The 22464-nt window shown below is 34.9% G+C and overlaps 1 protein-coding gene across 2 annotated transcripts in view; it reads left to right on the top strand.

Moving 5' to 3' along the window:
* Positions 1–22464, top strand: part of MICU3 (mitochondrial calcium uptake family member 3) — a 61186-nt gene that overhangs the window by 30589 nt on the left and 8133 nt on the right. Inside the window, exons 6-11 of one of the 2 annotated variants that reach the window (XM_036457538.2) lie at positions 594–676; positions 2617–2688; positions 4759–4797; positions 12866–12961; positions 18459–18559; positions 18948–19119. In XM_036457538.2, the coding sequence (XP_036313431.1) occupies positions 594–676; positions 2617–2688; positions 4759–4797; positions 12866–12961; positions 18459–18559; positions 18948–19119 (563 nt within the window). The remainder of the gene's footprint in view (positions 1–593; positions 677–2616; positions 2689–4758; positions 4798–12865; positions 12962–18458; positions 18560–18947; positions 19120–22464) is intronic. The other variant, XM_036457540.2, reaches the window with a different exon arrangement.

The raw sequence follows: 22464 nt of genomic DNA on the forward strand, positions 1-22464 counted from the left end.
TTCTTCATACTTTAGAAGTGAAAAGAGAAAAAGGATTGAACCTCATTGTAGAGCTCATAAAATTAAAGCAGTTTATAGTTTGTGAAAGCCTGTCTTTTTCAGAAAATTAATTATTCTTTGTATTTGGGGAATAATTGGGAATTAATTATTTAAGTCTCTTATTTCATATTTCTGTTTTTGAAGTTTAAACTTTAAAAGTTTCAACCCAAATATGCAATCTCTCATGCTTGACTTTTATTTTCATAGGTAATTTCCTCCACAATTTGGATTACTTTATTGTGTCATATTTATTTTTGGAAGGAAGATAGTGAAATTTTACTGTCAGGGTAATGTAGCCAGTATCACACAATATTTTTAAAGTATATTATCAATTCTGTTACTAAATACACTAATATATGAAGCAGAAATGTGTATAGTACTTATACACAGCTTTTATTATATTTAATAGCAACATGTTGCTTTAATTTATTGCTCAAAGAAATTATTTATAAACTGAATATAAATTACTGTTTAAAACTAATATGGACTTTGTACATAGACATACAAACTTAAAGCGATTTCTCATTTCACCAATACTCTGTCTTTTCTGGCAGAGCCGCGTGCAGGATTTAGAATAGCTTTCAACATGTTTGACACTGACGGGAATGAGATGGTGGACAAAAAGGAGTTTTTGGTGGTATGTATATTATTTGCTGGATTTTTATCAATGGTTAAATATTAATTCCTTGTATTTTTATGTTTCACATTATTTAAAATAACATCGTAAAAGCAAGAATGAAAAAAATTATGCTTTCATGTATATTCTCATATTCTTTGAATAATATTTACAGTAAAAATAAATTAGATTCTATGTATAGAATCTAATTTATTTTTATCTAATGGTTACAGTTGTATACACATTTTCTGGAAGTTTGAAATAAACATTTTATTCTGAGTGGATACCCAGTGAGTGCTCAGACCCCAACTTATCAGCCACCCAGTGACAACTCTGCCACAGGAACTTCCTTCTCGTTACAGGATTTACAGTCGCTGCTCTTCCTGTTCTCTTTCATTCACTTCCGCCTTGCATTCCAGTCTTGTCCCCATTTTCCTGTTCTGTTCTCCTGTCTTTGACCAAAGGCTGATCTAAAGAGGAAAGAGAAAGATTGCTTTTTAGATATTTGTCCATTGATCTTTCTCACCTCATTTTCAGGATGGTAGGATGGTGAGAGTTTTCAATATCATTGCAAAGACAGCGCTGTGTTCTTAACATCCTCAAATGGACAGATTGCGTTTTAAATATAGTTTTATTATGATAGTGTACAGCTGTATTTTAGGATTTTCCTGGTGGGCCTAGTAATCTAAATAATTATCAGTAGACTTTCTGTGACAACACTGCCAGGTTCCACCCCACTGACTTAAAGACTGACTTTTGGAACTCAGTCCATTGGAAGTTGCCTATATAGATGTCTTTTGGAATACTATCCATTTGTGGAGATGGAAGGTAAAAGCATTTATGGAAAACTTCTGTTTCCACTCTAGACTCATTAAAGCTGCCCTCTCCTTAAAGCTGCGGTTTACTTTTTGCAATGGCTATACTACTTCCTCATGTATGATGTTTGTTTGCAAACAGCAAAGAGTTCTGAAAGCAGAAGGTGGAGTTTGGCTGTTATTTGTTAAGGCTTAAAGTCTGATTCTCGTGCCTGTTTACAAAATGATTATTAATAACCTTTGCTAAAAAAAAAAAAAAAAAAAAAAAAAAAAAAAAAAAAAAACTTTCACTAAGAAAAAGTGTGAAAATTAATTTATATGTTAATAAATTATATTTTGTAATTATTTCATATTTTAGGAGATAATACATTTTATTTGACTTTCAGCTATTGCCATACAAAGTGAAATGGAGAGTTAAGATAGCTGTGTACATTACACAGACAAGAACAATAACCTTACCAGGAAACTTAGGCTTCCATTTGTAAAATAGGATTTTAGAGAAGAAATAATATTTATAATAAGAGCTAACACTTAGTGAGAAGTTACTGTGTGACAGGCAATGTGCTAAGTAATTATTTGCAATATTTACTCCTGTGTAACATTCATATAAGACCTGTCAATCATACCTCTATAAAGCCAGAGGAAAAATATTTCCTGTAAGGTAAGGCATTATCTCTATGTTCCTGGTGTGGAAAACCAGCCTTAAATAATGAGAGTAACTTTTTCAAAGATTATATTTGCAGAGTCCATGCTCCCATCACAATGCTCAGTTACCGGAGAAAGCTTAGAGGTCATCTTGTCCATCTTAATTTAATGTATGAACAAATTGGAGCCCAACGAGGGTTGAGTGGCCTGTCCACCACCTTCGAATCGGTGTGTGACAGAAGGTGGGCTCAAACCAGAGACCCTGAGTTCTACTCCAGTGTTCTTTATGCCCCAGTGGGCTTCCTCTCTTTTTTTTTGTTTTGTTTGTGCCATAAATTCTGTCTTTGTGCCTTACGGACAAAATAAAACTATAATTTTAAACATTTTACTAACTATGGGTTGCTGATACCAAAGGATGTGTTTTCTTTGGTATCAGCAACCCACTGATAAATAGGGAGGTACTCAGAAACTCTTGTTTATATTGATTGGTTTTCTTTTCAGCTTCAAGAGATATTCAGAAAGAAAAATGAAAAGAGAGAAACTAAAGGAGATGAAGAAAAGCGTGCAATGCTGGTAAGAATAATTTATAGTAGTTTCAGGTGGGTTTTCTAGATAAGAATTACATTACTTATGTTGAAAACAATAGTCTGTAACTTTGAAGATGTTCCTTTCTTAAAAACTTTCTAAAGTTATAATATAGAAAAATTGCTTCAGTATTGATATGTATTGATACCAATATTTATGTCAAATATTGATATTACATATCCGTATCCATAATTACATTCTTTAAATCATTTTATTCATATTGTTGTATTTTATGAGATTCAATTACAGATTAGTATAAATCATTATGCATATACAATTTAAGGGGAATTGCAAAAATTTTATTACCCATGTAGAATTTAATGGTACTATAACTATGAATGTTGAAGTAAAAACAAGGTAATAATGTTAATAATAATGTTTTACATTCTTAGAAGTTTATATTATAGATTTTTCTTCTGGGATGATGTTTTCATCTTACTCCAAAGGTAGAGTTAATCAACATTTCACTTCATTTTCCTACCAGTTTTCTTTTTCTTGCCCCAAATATTTCAATCTGACAGCATCCCAGGTCCACATAATAAAAAATAACAGGTACTGAGTCCTTATTACCAGGCACCATACTAGATGCTTTGCCTGCATTTTCTCATTTAATCCACCCAGCAATTCTCATATAATTGTAATTATAGGTGTGGAAACTGATCATTGAAAAGGTTAAACATCTTGTCCAAAATTGCATAGCTATTAAATGACAATCCCAAGAATTGAACCCAGGTCTGACTAGCTCCAAAGTCTATACCCTTAGCCACGAAGCATATTTCTTCATCTAGTACTTAGATAGCAAAAACGTAGTGAATTTTGTTGGCATGTAAATGGTAATTGTTTCATTTGCAAATTAGTGATTTGCATTGGTCTACCAGGAATTCAAATAATTAACATACATAATTTCGTTAATCTCATTTACCTAGTTTAGCTATCAGACTATTTCTTAAAACACCCTCAGCTCTCTATGATAATATAGCTCTCCACAAATGTTTGTTACTATGTTTAATTAGTGGTAACTTATTGTTAATAGCCATCATATTTTAAATAATGCAAATATGAACTGATGAGATTTTTGAGCTTTGAAGCTATTAAAATTGAAATTATATGGGTTATATTAGAGAGAGAGCATGGCACAGGGCTTGAATATCAGCTCTGTCCTTAATACCTGGGTGACTTTGAAAAGGGTCCTTAACGTCTCTGTGGCTCAGCTTCTTCACTTTTACAAAGGGGACAAGAGGAGTAATGATCCCATGTGATTCTTACAGGTTTAAATGAGCTAAAACATGTAGTCATTTAACAGTATGTGAAATAAACACTCAAAAAGGAATTAGTAGAACCATATAGCTACTTAAACTGAATATTTACATACCCAATTCAAAACTAAATCAAAACCAAATCTAAAAATATTTACATGCCAAATAACATTAACTGCTTCAGAAGGAGAGAGGAAATGAACATAATATTCTTGAGACACATTATTTGCTAAGCTCTGTGTTACAGCTATTATAAATTTTACTTGCATTTAGTCCTCATTATGTGTCTCCCAAGTAAGTACCATATCTGTTTTGCAAATGAGAAAATAATCTTAGATTCATTAATTTGCCTAAGGCCATGGCATTTTAAGAGGAGAAGAAGATTCCTTCGCAGGTCTCTCAGACCATTTCCATGCTACATTTAGATTTCCCCTATTGCGTATAGAATTACCGAAGCATGTCTAAATCAAATCACATACTCTGGAGGAACAAGTTTTACTCAAAGAATAGCTCCATCAGAAAGTTACAATTGAAATGGTTGAAATGAGCACATTATAAATAATGTTTAATTATATGAGATTTTTTATGAGATAACATAAAAGATAACATTTTTAATGTTTAATTATATGAGATAAATCTTTAACATTTATCCCACTTGTGTTATGCTCTCTGTATAGAATGTAGCATAATGATTTGCCCCTCCTGACTGATCACTTTGTTGTCTTTTTCTTTTCTCCTTTTCCTATACTTGGATTCATTCTGAAATGTAACGCTTCATATGGCCCTTTGTGCTCCATGTCAGCGTCTTCAACTGTATGGATACCATTCGCCTACTAGTAGTGTATGTACAACAATTTAAATATTCTTTATGTGAATATCCCTCCCCTGTTATACTTGATGATGTTATTTTGTTATATAAAACTATATCTGCTACTGAAATGTTTAGGAATTTATTAAATATGATAAGATGCAACCAAGCCAAATTTTTTTAATTTCCTTCCTATATTTATGAGAAGACTAAAAATTTACAGAGTAATTATATTTCTTTAATTTTAGATTGAAATAAAGAAAAGTTGAGTGAACAATAACCAACAACTGTGGTAAATAATTGAAATTTTATAATTTTCACCAGTATTTGAAGAGTTAAATACAAATTATGGAGCAGATTTTTAGACTGTGTTCCTGCAAACACAGGCATTTTAAGAACTAGGTCTACATATCTGATATACATTATTTTCTCAATTCTGATACAGAGGTATGTTAATGGATAGACTTTTCTTAGTTTTCAGTATTTCTCCCAATTTTTATTTTTATTTTTTTTTTTTTTGTAAAACCTTTGATCCCTTCCTATCACCTATGGTCTATACAAAAGTCTGGTATAAGCTGACATTAGATATGTTTAATCTATCAATGTATCATGTTATTTCTCAAAGAGGATTATGATTTTCAGACTCTTCTCTTCCTGACAAAGTTAGGAGTTCTGTAAATGATCTTCCAATGTACTCTTCTTATGCTAAGCTTTCTTCTTTGCTTTCTCTTGGAAAGTTGAGCTTGTTGGTTACCCCAGCTACTAAACAACTAAGAGTAGGCCATGCCCCTTTTGAATATAAACATGCACGATCCATTTAATTTCCCCAAGGTTAGAAGGATCTTTCAAATTACCTAAGTTCCGCCTGAGAGTAGGCCTTTGAATTCAGGGTGATGGACTCAGCATAATGCAGGTCAGAGTTCAGTTATAGTGTGCAGCTCTGTAAGCAGCTGTGCTGCCTCCTGTGTTGGATAATCAAAAGTCTAACACCCAAAACCTGACTCTGTTCTTGATTTGAACGTATGCTAGAGGCTGATTCGGCATCACATAAACCTCAGATATCTTGCCAAAGTCGAAATGAGTGGATCTATTGATAGAATGGGCCGGCAAACAAGCCAAGTCCATGGGATCCTAGGACGGACTAGTTTTCTGATTCTTTATAAGACGCTTAAATCTTTTCTACAAAATTCACAACTGTTTGTCTTTAAATATGGTCTATCATTTTCTTAAAATTTTAAAAAGAGTTCTCTATTAATCATTTCAAAAATTGGTAAGAATATGAAAGATAAATACCTTGTAGTTTATAATACCATATGTCCTGTGAAACTTAATAAATGTTAATACTTAAAACTTTATTATTTATTTTTCTAATCTAATATGTCATTGCATGAGCCATTTTCCAACTATGGCAATTTATAGTTTTCCTTTAAATTCATAATAATAATTTTCAAAAAATGCAAGCAAACAAGGAAAATTCATTTAAAATTAGAAAAAATTCAGATAGCCTAAAAGTTTATATGAAATACGATTGATGTATGTATTGCACAAATATATTACTATAATATTATGAATTAACTGGTAACCATCAGCTGGTTTCCAGAGCTGTAGATGAACTGGAGTGATCAAGTATCTAATTTGAGTACAGTTCATGGAGCTAATACAACCTAAGATTCTAACCTTAGGAAGAAGTTTCTCGGTAAAGGCAGAGGCCCTCGACTTTTACTAGAGACAGAGATTCTGTGCCCTCTGTAGTACCCTGTTCCAGAATTTAAGCACTCCTGCAGTAGATTCTATCTGTATTCTGTCAAATTATTTTTGGCTATTGCTTTGAGTAAACGGGTAATTTAGTTTTACCCGTTTTGGAACATCATTACTTTTCCAAACAACCCTGATTCTTTTCATATTTCTGACATAGCCAACTGTTGATTATTTTACTACTGTAATGAAAACACATATTACAAATTCAAAAGAATAAATAATGCGAAAGTGAAGTATATTTGATTTTCGTATGCCTTATGTGACTTTTTAAAGTACTTAAAGATTATCTTAGTTACCCTATATTCATTGTAGTAAAAAAAATGTACTAGCTTTTATACAATTTTTGACACATTTTGAGATGTGTTTTATGGACTAAAACAATGTTAATATTTATAAATGATCTGTGTTTGAAAGAAATATGTATGTTCTAATTTGCGGATTAGGGTTGTATTTTTAAGATAAATAATATATCAAATCATATATTAGAACAAACTTATTAATTAAATGTTTTAAATATCTGTTATTTCTAAGTTTTGTCTGCTAAATCTTTCAGTTAGTATGTTAAATTATGTTACAATAATAGACTTGTCAATTTCTACTTATAATTGTTAGTTTTTACTTTATATACTTTTAAGCATTGTTATTGCCTATTTAAGAATAGAAATTACTTATGTCTTTTTAGTGAATTGACTCTTCTATAATATACTAGCCCTAGATATCTAGAAGTGTTTTTGTCTTAAAATCTATTTTGTTGTTAAATAAATATACCACCTCTATTTTTATTAATATTTTGTTATTTTTGTATTTTGTGTTTTTTTTATTTTTCTCTTTTCCCTCTAATAATAATGAAGCTTTTATTGATTTTTAAAATATATTTTAGTTCAGAAGTTTACTGTTAATAAAATAAATAATAATAAAAGTTTGATCACCATATAGCTAAAAAATAAATATTGCCATGTCTCAAAAAGCTCCTTCATATTGTCTCTCTAATGATAATCCTTTCCTCTTCTCCAAAAGATAACTACAGAAATAACTTATACGTAAATCACTTCTTTGCAGTTTTACAACCTATTGCATCATAAATCATATAATTTAGTTTTACCTATTTTGGAACCCATATAAATGGAATCATATTATAAAAGTTTTTCATGTTTCTTCTTTGACTCAACATCATGATTGTCCATTTCATTTTCATTGTTGTATCTGGGTCTAGTTCATTCACCGTTATAGCTGTAAGCATCAGTTCTCAAACATTTTGATCTCAGAACGCCTTTACATTGTTGAAAATTATTGAGTATCCAAAAGAGCTTTTGTTTATATTGGTTATGTCTATTTATATTTACTAGTATTTACCATATTAGAAGTTACAACTGAGAAATTTAAAAATATTTATTATCCATTTTAAAATAAAAACTCACATGTTAACAAACATTTTATGAAAAATAACTTTAAAAATATAGTGGGGATAGTGGCATTTTACATTCTTTGCAAATCTATTTAGTGTCTGGCTTCATAGAAGACAGCTGGTTTCTCATAAAAGCTCTGCAGTCAAGCTGTTGCAGTATGTTATTTTGGCAACAAATATTCTCAATTGCTTCCTTTGGAGTGACAGGCTCACTTAAAAAAAAATGTCTGCCAGATACCAAAGTTTAAACAACCATAGTTTGTCTATCAGTTGTTCTTTCAAGTAAAAATGATTGTTCATGAAAAGAAGTGACTACTTTCCTTTTCAACACTAACCATCACACAAATGTTTTTTTCTGAAGACAATCATATGACTTTAGTAGGCAGGAGAAGCGCTTTATGCATACTTCCAGTCTCTCTACACCAAATATTGAAATACTAGAGGCCCGGTGCACGAAATTCATGCATGGGTGTGTGTGTGTCCCTCAGTCCAGCCAGTACTCTCTCCAATTTGCTCAGGGGATGTCCAACTGCCCATTTAGGCCCAATCCAAGTAGGGCCTAAACAGGTAGTCAGACATCCCTCTCACAATCCAGGACTACTGGCTCCCAATTGCTCACCTGCCTGCCTTAATGATTGCCCCTAACCTCTTCTGCCTGCAAGCTTGATTACCCCCTAACCACTCCCCTGCCAGCCCAATTGATGCCTAACTGCTCCCCTGACAGCCTATTTGCCCCTAACTGCCCTCCCCTGTAGGCCTGGTCACCCCTAACTGCTCTTCCCTGCAGGCTTTGTCCTTCCCAACTGCTCTCCCCTGCAGGCCTGGTTGCCCCCAACTTCCCTCTGCCACCCCAAACTGCCCTGCCCTGCCGGCTTAATCACCTCCAACTGCCCTCCCTTGCAGTCCTGGTCCCTCTCAACTGCCCTTCCCTGCTGGCCTGATTGTCCAACTGTCAGATATTCCTCTCACAATCTAGGACTGCTGGCTCACAACTGCTCATCTGCCTGCCTTCCTGATTGCCCCTAACAGCTTCTGCCTGACAGCCTGATCACCCACTAAGCACTCCCCTGCCAGCCTGATTGATGCCTAACTGCTCCCCTGCTAGCCTGATTGCCCCTAACTGCCTTCCCCTGTAGGCCTGGTCATCCCTAACTGCCCTCCCCTTCAGGCTTAATCACCTCCAACTGCCCTCCCTTGCAGGCCTGGTCCTTCCCAACTGCCCTTCCCTGCTGGCCATCTTGTGTCCACATAGGGGAAGCTATCTTTGACCACATGGGGGCAGCCATCTTATGTGTTAGAGTGATGGTCAGTTTGCATATTACTCTTTTATATGCACGGGTGAGAACCAGCTTGTTTGCCCTGAAGGGTGTCCCAGATCAGGGTGGGGGTTCCCTTGGGGCATGGAGCACCCTGGGCAAGGGGCCTGTGGTGGTTTACAGTCCACCATGCCCCCCAGCGACCCAAGCGGAGGCCCTGGTATCTGGGATTCATTTATCTTCTATAATTGAAACTTTGTAGCCTTGAGCGGAAGTCAGGGCTGACCAGGAAACTTGGCTTCCTCCATTGCCAGGAGCAACCCAAGCCTCCTGCTCTCTCCAGCTCCATGGCCACTGCCATTTTTGTTAGGATTTATTTATCTTTTATAATTGAAACTTTGTAGCCTTGAGCAGAGGCCAGGACCAGCGAGAGTGGGTGGAAAGCTTGGATTCCTCCATTGCCAGGGAATCCCAAGCCTCCTATTTGCTCCAGCCCCTTGGCCACCGCCATATTTGTTGGGTTAATTTGCATACTCGTTTCTAATTGGCTGGTGGGCATGGCTTTGTGTGTGTGTGTAGCAGAGGTACAGTCAATTTGCATGTTTCTCTTTTATTAATGTAGATTCTGGTCTTCTGGCTTCCATTGACATTGAAAAGTCAGTTCTAAGTCTAGTTATTATTCTTGTGTAAATCATCTTGTTTTCTTTCTCGCTACTTTTAAGATTTTTTGCCTTTGGTATTTTATAATTATATAGTAAATTTTTTTTACTATTACCTGTTATGAAATTTATTGAACCTCTCAAATATGAAGATTATTTACTTTTATTCTTGAATATTCACTGAACTATCTGTCTTTTACTTCTTTTAACAAAGTTGTATAACTACCTTAGTCTCTGGTAAGAAGGCCTAAAGCTCACAATCATCAGAGGCACTAAGACTGAAGAAATTCTTTGCCAGTTTTTCTACTATTTACATATCGTAACATTATATCTGTTTTATAATCACAGAACTCAGTTTTATTGGGCATATTCCCCTATCAGTCTTTCCTTAGCCTGTATGTGTATGTTCTGATTTTGTGTTTACTTTGCATTTCTTGCTATTAAAATCTATTCTAATTTTTATGGCTACCTTACGTTTATTTTAAGTATTATATTTTTCTGGTATTAAAGATTTCTACTAGTTCTGCATGTTATGAAAATTTACTCTTAATTACATCATCCAAACCATCAATTAAGTCATTAAATATTGGCTCCTGAATAGACATACATATAGAAATCTATGACTGTGCCAGGAAAAGCACTAATATATAAGCCATATTTCCCTGTAATTGCATACCATATCTTTATTTAACACAAGGCATGATAGTAGTTGCTATGAAAACATTGCCCCTTCCTTCAGAAACTTCATAATTTTAAAAGACTTTACTGCAGTTATTCCATTGTATATTCTAGCAAAATTTAACCTGAAGCTAAATAAAAAGTTGGAAAGCTTTCTGCAGGAGGATTATTATTATTATGTTCTAAATAAGACCTTTATTTTGTTTTAAAAGGTGATATATTGTATTATCCTTGCCCTAACCAGATAGAGCTTTGGCCTGCAAACTGAAGGGTCCCAGGTTTGATTCTGAGCAAGGGCATGTACCTTGTTTTTGGCCACATCCCCAGTGGAGGGTGTGCAGGAGGCAGCTGATCGATGTTTCTCTCTCATCGATGTTTCTAACTCTCTGTCCCTTTCCCTTCCTCTCCGTAAAAAAAAATCAATAAAATATATATATATATATATATTTTTTTTTTAAATGATACATTATCCTGATTGATGAATCTATAACTGGTCGTATAAGCCTTCACTATCTTTCTCTGTTTTATTCCCCCCTCCCCCCAGCAGTCATCCAAATAAACAGAACAGTCGTACCTCCCACTTGTCTTTCTCAGCTGACCTAAGTGTAAAATATAGCAACACTAAAAGGAGAAAATAAAAAATATCCTAATGCCACCATTCAGAGATAATCAGTGTACTGGAGTACACTTACCTCTTTTCTATGCACAGGAAATATGTTTTTTCTGTAGAGATCCATTTCAGTAAAGTTTATAAAATTGATTTTATCCCTTAATAGGTTGTAAATATTTTTCTAATGTCATTAATGTGTGTGTGTGTGTGTGTGTGTGTGTGTGTGTGTGGTGTTGACAAGTGTTTGGAAGTAGGGAAGGGGCTTCACAAAGCAAGTCATCCTTGTAACCCTCCGAAGAATAATATATTTAAGTCTTGTTTTCTAGCTTGATAGATTTAATCTTCCTTTTCTTTATCATATATTAACCTTCTGAGTTACAATTTAAAAGTATACCCATGTTCAAAATGTTTGGATAATATTTGTACAGTATTTAATCTGGCTACCCTTTATTGAGGTTCTAGCATACCTACATAAAAGAAAGTGAACTATGTTAGCTCTATATTCAGCTCATTTTACTTATTTCACTTATAATTTCAGTTAAAGCTTGTTTGGTTCTTAAAAGGGGTGATAAGCAGTCTCGCCCGGCTAGCTCAGTCGGTAGAGCATGAGACTCTTAAAAGTGGTGATAAGCAAAATGTCATATGGCTAAATTTACACTTATGGTAATAAATATGTCTTTGTTATACTAGTATACATGACTGCTGCTGAATAATACTATACTATTAACATATTTGAAGATTTTATTCAAATACGGGCAATAGGCAGTGTTTTCAAGTAAATAATGAATTGAAACTTAGATCTTTGAAATAATCCTCAGATGCGTTATAATTTTATTAGTGGCATCAGACTTTTAAAAATTAACACACATACACACATAAATAAAAGTCATCAGCTGCTACTCCTAAGTGTACCGTGCTGCATTTTCTTTCCATGAGAATCAAAGAAATTCCAAGCCCAAGAACGTGGGAAGCCTTCCCTGGTAAATCTGGACAGAAACTTACATTTAAATATTTTTGAGTCTTTATAGACTCCTAAGCTTGTAGTTCTGCATTTTCATATGAAGATTAGACTACACTTCTTAGTCTAGATATCCTTTTCTCCAGACTAGCCAATACTGAGGTCGAAGCTAGTGTTCTCTCCTTCTGGTAATAGCAAGTACCTTATCTATTCACAACAGACACACCTATCAAATTTCTGAGGAACTCTGAGTAAACTGCCTTATCTCTTCTTGACAATTTCAGATTAGTTTAAATTTTATTTCCCTAAAGTGTGGACAGGTTATTTTGATCCTTTGATGCACTACCACCATATATGCCAGCCAACAATAATTTATTTCTAAATTAATCATGGTTTTTATTGGTTGCTACAAAATTCCCCAGATCGTCTACAAATGAATTGACTTCACATCAGGCATGAGTAAAATTTTCATTTCACACTTTCTTAGAAGTTACGCATGTTTCAGTAGAAGGGCATGGGGGAAGGGGGAAGAATATGATTCTTCTTGACAAAGCCACATTGTCCTTAGAAAGAGTGGTTATATACCATTACACCTTTGAAAATACCCAGGGTTTACCAGCAGTGTAATATAATACTGTTGTGTGCAGCAGAAAACAAAAGGAGGTAAGCTAATGTGTTTTCTTTTCAAGGTTGGGTAGAAAAGATTTAAAGTGTATAAATTGCCATCCTTTGTGACTACCCTTTAGATTTCAGCTGTGCTTCTTAAAACTTCTACAGGTACTTAGACCAGATGCTGAGGAACTTGTCTCCAGAAGCTACTGGGATACACTGAGACGTAACACAAGCCAAGCACTCTTTTCAGACCTCGCAGAGGTATAATTAGACCTCGACCAGGTCGTTGTACTGTTTGCCATTTTGTTCATCTCATCCTCGTTTTATTTTAGAGTCACAATGATGGAACCAAAGATATCTTTTATGTTTTTCCTTTCCTCCAGTAAAGCAATAATTTCTCTGTGTAAGTGGTGTATTTGAGTATGTCAGCTGTGCTGGCAGAGATTACAAGGTCACCTATATCTACATTAAATCCACTTGCTTGTAGAAAACATGACTTTCCAACTTAATTAAAAGGAACTATTGTTATTTCTAACTTATGGATCACTTTTAGACAATTTGAAAATGCTGTTTTATAGTTTCACAGATTCTTCTCACCTTTTAACTTGCAATATTTCATGAAATGATGAAACTTAACTTTGGTAAAAGATAGCTAATTGCTAGAGTTACGCAACATTTAAACAATTAAATTTCCTAATTATCAGTAGAGAGTAGCTTAGTGTGGAGCTGGTGTGGTAGGAGCAGTCAAGGAAGGGAGAACATTTCCTCCTGACATTGTTCAGTGCATGGGAAATAAAAAGCACACTGACTGTTATTCATGCTGGTTTTGAATTTTATGGAGACACCTTATTGCTGCGCTCAGACTGCTCCCACCACCCTGCCCTGATTATGCCACTGTTCATAGGGATTTGTCATTTTAAAAGAAGGGCTGTGTCTTGTAGATTAAACAGTAATTTATGTTCTTCAAACCTTTTTCTTATTGACTTGAGAGACAAGCATCAGTTAACAACAGACCCATTTATTTATGCATTCATCAGTTCATACATCTTTGTGTCCTGATCAGTGATGGGACCTACAACCTTGGCATATCAGGACATTGCTTTAACTAACTGAGCTACATGGCCAGGAGTTATGTTATGGTTTCTATTGAGATTTTTTTTTTTTAATATATTATATTGATTTTGTACAGAGAGGAAGGGAGAGAGATATAGAGTTAGAAACATCGATGAGAAAGAGTCATCGATCAGCTGCCTCTTGCACACCCCCTACTGGGGATATGCCCGCAACCAAGGTACATGCCCTTGACCGGAATCGAACCCGGGACCTTTCAGTCCCCAAGCCGACGCTCTATCCATTGAGCCAAACCGGTCTCGGCTCTATTGAGTTTTTTTAAAGAACTTTTTTAGAGATTACTATCATCTTACCACATAGGACTTTCCAGTAAATACTAACAGATATATCTCTCTTTAGTTTTTTCTTTGAAAAGTTGGTTTCTTGTTTCTTTTTCTAAGGTTTGACTTTTAAAGATTACACCTAAAAATATCTAGAGAGTAAACTGGATTGGGTATAATTTGCTATTTACATATACAGTGTTACATGACTAGACCAAACGCTTAGAAATGTTCGATTTTTTTGTCAGTTGTGCTCAATTTTAAAATCCCCAAAGAAATAAAGCTTTCCCCTATTTCTAAACTGTGTTTGATATATCAATATGGTATAATTATGGTGAGCAATTACTCTTTTTAAATTACCTTTTAAATTTGAAATATTTTTAGGCATAAAGTGGTAACAGACATTCTACTTATAGATCATTTAGAGGTGCTTAATTAACTTTAATCAGCTGTGCAGACACACATTGGAAGTGCTTAATTCTGTGATCATTTGTGCAGGCACAAAGCAAAGGCACCACTGTGAGCCTTTACTTTCCAGAGTCTAAAAGTAAGAGCCATTCGGGACACCAGCCCTTCGAGGTTCTATGGCCTCGCTTCTAGCCAAGTCGTGTCACTGTTGTCCCTCCCCATACTAGTCTGTCCACCTCTCAGCCTCCAGCCCATCTTTAATCTCATTTAACTCTCCTAGAAATTCTCGATTCGACACAATCTGTTCATTAGATGCTGAATTTAATTTATATCCTGGAGGTTTAGTATCAGAAGACCAGGCAAATTTTACATACACTCGAAGGTGCTAAATGATATAGGTTCTTTTGAAGGTGTTTATTACTCGGATGTGGGCTGGAGCTGGCTTTTTGGCTTCTCACAGCTAATTCTGCACAGCTCTTCCTAACTCATCATCCTGTTAAATCTCGTTGGTACCTTGAAAGTGACCATGATGGGAGTATTAATATCATACAAATGGGCAAACACTATCCATTGGGCTTTTTGTCCAGGAGAGCCAGTTTACCAGCACACTGTTGGCTGTAGCCAATCCTCACTATAATCATAAGCTCCTAGATTCAAGTATCATGAAAGTAAATCTTATGGAGAAGAGAAAGTAGAAAAGAAAAAGAAGAAAACAAAACAAGCTATCTTCCAAAAGAAAATGATTATTTGAGGATTGTCTGTTACCACCTTCCCATATTAGAGAGGATACAGAATGAACTATGGTTAAGTTACAAATCATTCTAATTCCTCATAGGTTACTACTGATGCTGGTATAACACTGAATTGTTTATAGTATCAATATTTCAGGATTCAAATTGGTTCAGAAAGAAAGCTTAGAAATCTATTTGTATTTCTTTGTTTCTTATATATTTAAAATGTAAATCTTGAGATAAGCACTTTTCTTCAAATATTGTAGGTAACAATAGGTGATTTTTGATTATAGTAAATCCATATTATAATGAAAATTAATATGCCACTTTCTAATCAAAACAATAGGTAATACATTTATGTAAGCCTCTCAAACAATTATTGAGAACAGTCTGAATACAAAATTTTAAAAACCATTTTGAGTTTTATAGATGAAATTAAAAAATTTTTGTTTGCTTTAAACTTTATTCATCCTTAATAAATTTCAATAGATTATTCAGAACCTCTGCCAACAATCCTCCAGCCCTGGGACAGAGCTTGATAAGATTGGAATCAGTAAAAATATGTTGAAATGATATCCTTAAAACTCTTTATTTTAACAGTTTGATATTTTTATTTTATGCAAATTTACTAATTTATTTCATTTTTTATGAAACCATTTAAAATATGTTTTCATCAAAACAAAGTTAGATAATGGCCTTCCATGTAAATGACCCCTGGGATTCTTTTGTGGCAGTTTCTTGCTTTCTTATGAAAACACCTGAATTCATTTTAGTTTAACAATGAGCACAAGAATCAAAGGGATGAAATCTCTATTTTTGTCCCAGCCCTCCTGTGATGCAAGTTATATAACACTGTTAGGATACCAAGGACTCTGGTGTAGTTTTCAGTGACTCCCAACAGTACTCCATTTCATTGAAGGGGGGCACTTTTCACCATTCCCATTTTCTAATTTTTCTCTCTAATGTCAAACTTTTACTTATGCCTCTGTGGCTCTGGATTATCTGGATAAGTGCAACCTAAGTCTAATAAGATTTTCATGATGAAAGACTGTAAATGAAGATCTGCTGTGTTCTGTGGGCATGAGAAAAACTGCCTGAATGAGGTCATTATTTAAACCTGTGTAAGACAAAGCCATCCTATTCCCGTGTGTTAGGTCTCAAGGTAAAGAACAGCACAGCACTAGAGAAAGCATTCCATAATTATGTTATCTGAGTTCACTAACTTTTGGTCTTCCTGTAACCTCTCATTTTAAGGCATCTTTTTTTCAGATCTATATACTATTATATGTGTAGTTTCAATAAGTTTAAGTGTACCACGTAAAAATATTTTTTTTTGCAGTAAGCTTCAACATTATCATCTTTTTTATCTGAACTTCTTAAAATACATTGATTTAGCCAAAATAAAAGTAGCTAATACTTATTGGGCCTTTATAATGTGCCAATTAAAGTGCTAAATGATTTACATGTGTTACCTAATGCAATAATCCTTTATAGTAGACTAGAGGCCCAGTGCATGAAATCTGTGCACTGATAGGGTCCCTAAAGGCTGCTGACCAGGGCCTCTCTCCCTTCCCCTGGATTCCCCCTGGTCAAACTCCAGGACAAACTCCCAGTCAAGGGGACAATTTGCACACTACGCTTTTAATATATAGGATACTTTTGTTATTCCTGAGGATAATATCCTAAAGAGACTGACTTCACCACAGTCACTTAAACTAATAAGGAAAATGGTCAGGACTCAAAGCCAGACTCTGACTCCTGTGCTTCATTGTATTCGCTCACAACACTACTTGGGAAGTAAACAGCTTTCTAAAACACAACCCGCCTCCTCTGACCTATTTTGTCCCTCCCACGTTCTGTTTTTTTAGCTTCTAGATCACATGTGTCAAACACAAGGCCCGCGGGCCAAATCCGTCCCGCCAGGCCTTGCAATGTGGCCCGCACCGCGCTGTCATCACTGCACTCTGCTGCATTTCCATCACAATGACAGTTTATGACTGTTCAGTAAACCATTCGGCCCGCGATTTAGGCTGGATTTTAGATTTTGGCCCCTTCTCTGATTGAGTTCGACACCCCTATTCTAGATGGATACCCTAGTTCAGTGGTTGGCAAACTGCTGCTCACAAGCCACATGGGGCTTGCGAGCCCCAGTTTTGCCGCTCTGTTGACTAATGTCAGGGTTCTGGCTGAGAAGTAATACATTTCAAATATGTCCCTTTTAATAGAGAAAATGGTAGTTATTATATAACTCTTAATTTGCAGGATAATACATGAGAAAGGTACAATTATGTGAAATTTATCATTTTTTACCTGAATTTCTAAGAGATATGAGTTAATGGCCAAATAAAGAAGGAAGGGACTGGAACAGAAGTAGAAGGTGGGAAGAATGGAGGGAGGGGAGGAGGAGAAGGGAGGGACGGAAGCAAGGGAAAGAAAGGAAAAACCTATAAAGCTACATAAAAGGAAATAATGAAGATTTTCCATAAGCCATTGAACTTTATAAGGACTATATAATTAAGCTGTTTTAAGAATACACTTGTTGGAACTTGGTTTATCAAGTTGAATGGGAAAGGAAATACCCTCTGGAATTTTTCAAAAAATGCAAGACTTTTCTTTGAAAAAACTGTAGGAGATATAAATTTCAAAGTATTACTGCTGTAGTTTCTCCTTCAAATTATACTATCTCCTACCTAAATTATCATAAATATGGAATACAGTAAAAAAAATATTATGGTTTAAGTTCTTTTGTAAAGCTTGAGACCACTTTTTTGTCAGCCCCATATGTTCAATACATCTGAGACTTTATCTATTTTGAACATCCTAATAAAAGATTTTTAAGTTAAGAAAATTCCACTATAAATTACTTAAGTAAAAATAAAATATTTAGACGATTACTAAAAGAGTTCAACTGTTTTAGGTAATTTAAAATATGGGTACCTTTTTTGCATAATTTGAGGTAGGAAACTTCCTAAAATATATAATCAAATATCTTTAAAGTTTTTTGATGATAAAGATAGGTTTTGTTCATATTTATATTTTCTAATTTTGAACTTCTTTTTAACTGTAATGGCATTTATTAATATAGCCTTATACCTTTCATTCTAATGTTAATATATTTATATCCTAGATAATTATATGTTGATAAGATTCTTTGAGAGTTATTGGGTATCTTTATTCTGTTTGCTCACTGCATCTAACCTTTAAATTGTGATTTTTTTTTTTTTTAAGCGTGCTGATGACATTATGAGTTTGGTAACAGATACCACACTTCTTGTACACTTTTTTGGAAAGAAAGGAAAAGCTGAGCTCAACTTTGAAGATTTTTATAGGTGGGCTTAATTTTTGTAATTGTGTTGAAAAAATGTTAACATGCTAAAGTCAGAAACACCTAGTGCAGTGAAACCTTTTCTCTGCTTTCATCTTAATTGGAGATACTATGTCTTCCACTTATCAGTTCCTTCATTCCAGTGGTTTTATTGATAAGAATGATAGGAAATTACTGAATGATTAAAAATGTGTGGACATCTGGATTTTGATTTCCTCTACATTCAGAAATATTAGACAGGACACATTAACTCATCTCATCACTGCCCTGCAAGGGTTTTTGTTATCCCCATTTTACTGATGAGGAAGCCAAAGCGCTGAGAGGCTGAGTGCCATCTGTTACACCAACACTCTCCATTTATCTTGTTCATTCTTCATACATTCTTGTCATAGGTTCATGGATAACCTCCAAACAGAAGTTTTAGAAATAGAATTCCTTTCCTACTCTAATGGAATGAATACCATCAGCGAAGAAGATTTTGCTCATATTCTTTTACGATATACAAATGTGGAAAATACATCCGTATTTTTGGAAAATGTGCGTTACAATATAGCTGAAGAAAAGGTATTTAATCCCCTATTTTCACTTTATTACATATTGTAATTATATAAGTTTATAAATATATAAATTTATAAATATATTTTCCTTTGTTCTTTTGCTCTGTGCATTAATAGTTACTCTGGATATTTTTTTTTCCTATGTGTCCTAAGTTTTCGGCTAAATTTTTTTAAAAATGGCTTAATTTAAAATTCTGGGTAGGTATTCATATTTTTGTTAGATATGCTAAAAACCCGTAAGCTTGTTAACAGTTGCTTTATTCAAATTACAAATATCATTTTTCAAGAGAATTCTGCTGAACTATATGCTTTGACTTCTATATAAACATTACCTCATACAAAGCAGTTTATATTGTCATCAGTCACACTTGATTCCTTTCTATAACATCCTTAGTAAAAGGTCATTTGAAGATGGCCATTGATGAGTGAATGATCTTATCAGCAGTTGAAGTGAGGTTTTTCAAAGAGTTTGGATGGCATGAATGGTTAAGGACCTGGAACAACTGGTTGTCTATTTGTTTAGTGGCAAGTGTTTTGTCAGCAATTCTGTGCAGTTGTGCATTATCTAGTGGCATTTGAATGCATCGTTGCAACCAAATAGAACTGGTGTTACAAGCACTCCTTCAAGCATGGGATGTTTTGGATATATTGCCTTCTATTTGTGTTTGTAGAAGGATCAAGGTAATCTATCCAAGAAAGACTTGCAAATAGTTTGACTTTGTTTAAAATGGATACCTCCTGACAGTGCTAACAATTCTCCAGGAGAAAAAAGGACTTGATGTATTTGGCCTTTAGTTTTACATAATCTCTCAATTAGGGGCCTCTTATCAGTTTTACATGCTAAACTGAATTTTTTTTGATTCATAGACACTTCCCTAAAAATAAATATTGAAATTATACTATGTCAAATTACTAGGGTATTTTTAGAGTCTTAAAGAATCCTGCAGTGCTGAGGAAGGTAAGGGAAACCTGATCCTGACTTGGGCCCTTTCATATTGCTGCTGACCAGTAAATGGTATCTTTGATAACACAACAAACAACAACAAAAAAACAACAACAGTGAATCTCTCCAATGATCTCCCAAATTTGATGATAAAACCCTTTGAGAGTGCTAGGCAGTTAACTGTAATATGATGAACTTTGGCAATGGGGGGAAAAGATCCCGGGATGTCAGAGCCTGAAAGCATCTTAAAGCGATCACCTATTTAGTCCCCTCCTTGAACAGTCAAGAAAACTAAGGCTCAAACTGGTGAAGGCACTTGCTAGTTAGGGAGGAATTAACAGTGGAGACGTTATGATTTCCCACTATAGTGACTTAACAATCTGCCTTAACAATCACTGCAGCAGGCCCCTAGTAATGTGTATATTGATACACTTGATGGTGTCCCCAGATTCCTTAGACTGCATTTTTCTTCATTCTTTTTTCTTTCTGCTCTTCAGATTGAATAATTTCAATTGTTCTGTCTTTAAATTCATTGTCTCTTTCTTCTACCCTCTCAAATCTACTTTTGAACCTCTAGTCAGTTTTTCATTTCTGTTACTTAAACTTTTCAGCTCCAGAATTTTTGTTGTTTGTTTCTTCTTTTACAATTTCTGTTTCATTATTTTGTTAATAGATAGTTTTCCTGATTTCCTTTAGTTCTTTGTTCATGGTTTCCTTTAGCTCTTTTGAGCATATTTAGGACAATTTGTACAAAGTCTTTTTCTTTTTATTCCAGTGTCTGAACTTCCTCAGGGATGGTTTCTGTTGACTTAACTTTTTCTAAGTCTTCATACTCATTGTAATTTTTGCTAAAAACTAAACATTTAAATATTATAATGTAGTAACTCTGGAAATGAGATTCTCTTCCACAATTCATTTGTATTCTTTGTCGTGTCCGTTTGCTAATAATTATGTTCCATTGTCTTAGTGGTTAGCCAGAGAACTGATATAAGTTTTCTTAAATGCCCAGATCCAGGAAGAAGATAATATAGTATTCTCCATGAAAGTATTGACATTTACTAGGGTATACTTACAATTTGCTTTAAAAATATCCCATCCTCCTGTTTTTCACCTTTACCAGCAATTAGCATGTCACCCTGAGACAGAGACTGCTGCTGTGGCATCTGGCCGCAGCAGCACTGATTCAGAGCCCGAGCAGTGACCAGTTTCCCTGGCAACAAGCTCTCCACAGCAGGACTAACCCCTCGGGCTCGTCTCCCTAATTGGTTGGAATGGTCCTCTCTGGAAAAATGACAGGTGGGGGTGGGTCACAAGCAGAATTCAGGCTTGGAACAGCCAACCCTGAATGTAAGAAAAAAGAGAAAGAAAAATGTGAAGGGAAAAGACAGTGAGGATTCGCCTTGAAAATAAAGAGGGATTGTAATTAAAGTGGGAATAATGTATATAAAACTTTGTTCTTATTTTGATAATAAATTGATAATAAATATTATCTTGATAATAAACCACTTAGTCAGTAGTTGGCTTGTATGAAAATAGACTCTTCTGGTTCTGTCCCTAGCTTTCCAGTGCAGCCTTGTTAGTATGCCTCCCCCTACATTCAGGTCAGAATTGGTTAGGCCTAAGCTCTTAGCCCTCTGCTCTTTCGGTTTACTTTTCCTTTCAGTCACGTTAATTTACTGAGTAGAACACATTAATTAAAGGAAGCTCTTTTTTTTTAAATATATTTTATTGATTTTTTACAGAGAGGAAGGGAGAGAGATAGAGAGCTAGAAACATCGATGAGAGAGAAACATCGACGAGCTGCCTCTTGCACACCCCCTACCAGGGATGTGCCCACAACCAATGTACATGCCCTTGACCGGGATCAAACCTGGGACCTTTCAGTCCGCAGGCCGACGCTCTACACTGAGCCAAACCGGCTTCGGCTAAAGGAAGCTCTTGTTGCCCAAATTTGTATTATCTGAAATATGTGGTATTTATTTTAAATAACTTCCCTGTTTAAGTCAAGTAATAGGGGTGGCACTAATCGTAGCTTACATAAATGACATTCCAGAGTCCTGTCCATGACCCCACACCAAGCCCAGCATCAGGCCTCCAGAGTTGTATGTCCAGTCTCCGTGCTTCCTCCTGCTGTGCTGGCCTGCCCTCGCAGCAGGAGCAAGTGAAAATTCACTACTGTTGGCTTATTTTCATTGTCACTATAAAGATAGTGATGACCATCAGACAATGTTAAATTATATTTCATGAGTATTTGTACGGTGGCAACTTTCTTTTAGGTGTCTATTTAAAACTCTTCGTTTTCCCTTCATCATCATCTTTACTTTAAGGGTTTAAAAAAATTGAGGCCTGCTATGCAAGAGTTTTCAAAATAGAAGCTTTCCTATCCATCTTGATTGTAGCAATTTTTTG

This window comes from Pipistrellus kuhlii, unplaced genomic scaffold (assembly GCF_014108245.1).
Source record: "Pipistrellus kuhlii isolate mPipKuh1 unplaced genomic scaffold, mPipKuh1.p scaffold_m20_p_3, whole genome shotgun sequence".
In the NCBI taxonomy this organism is placed as follows: Eukaryota; Metazoa; Chordata; class Mammalia; order Chiroptera; family Vespertilionidae; genus Pipistrellus; species Pipistrellus kuhlii.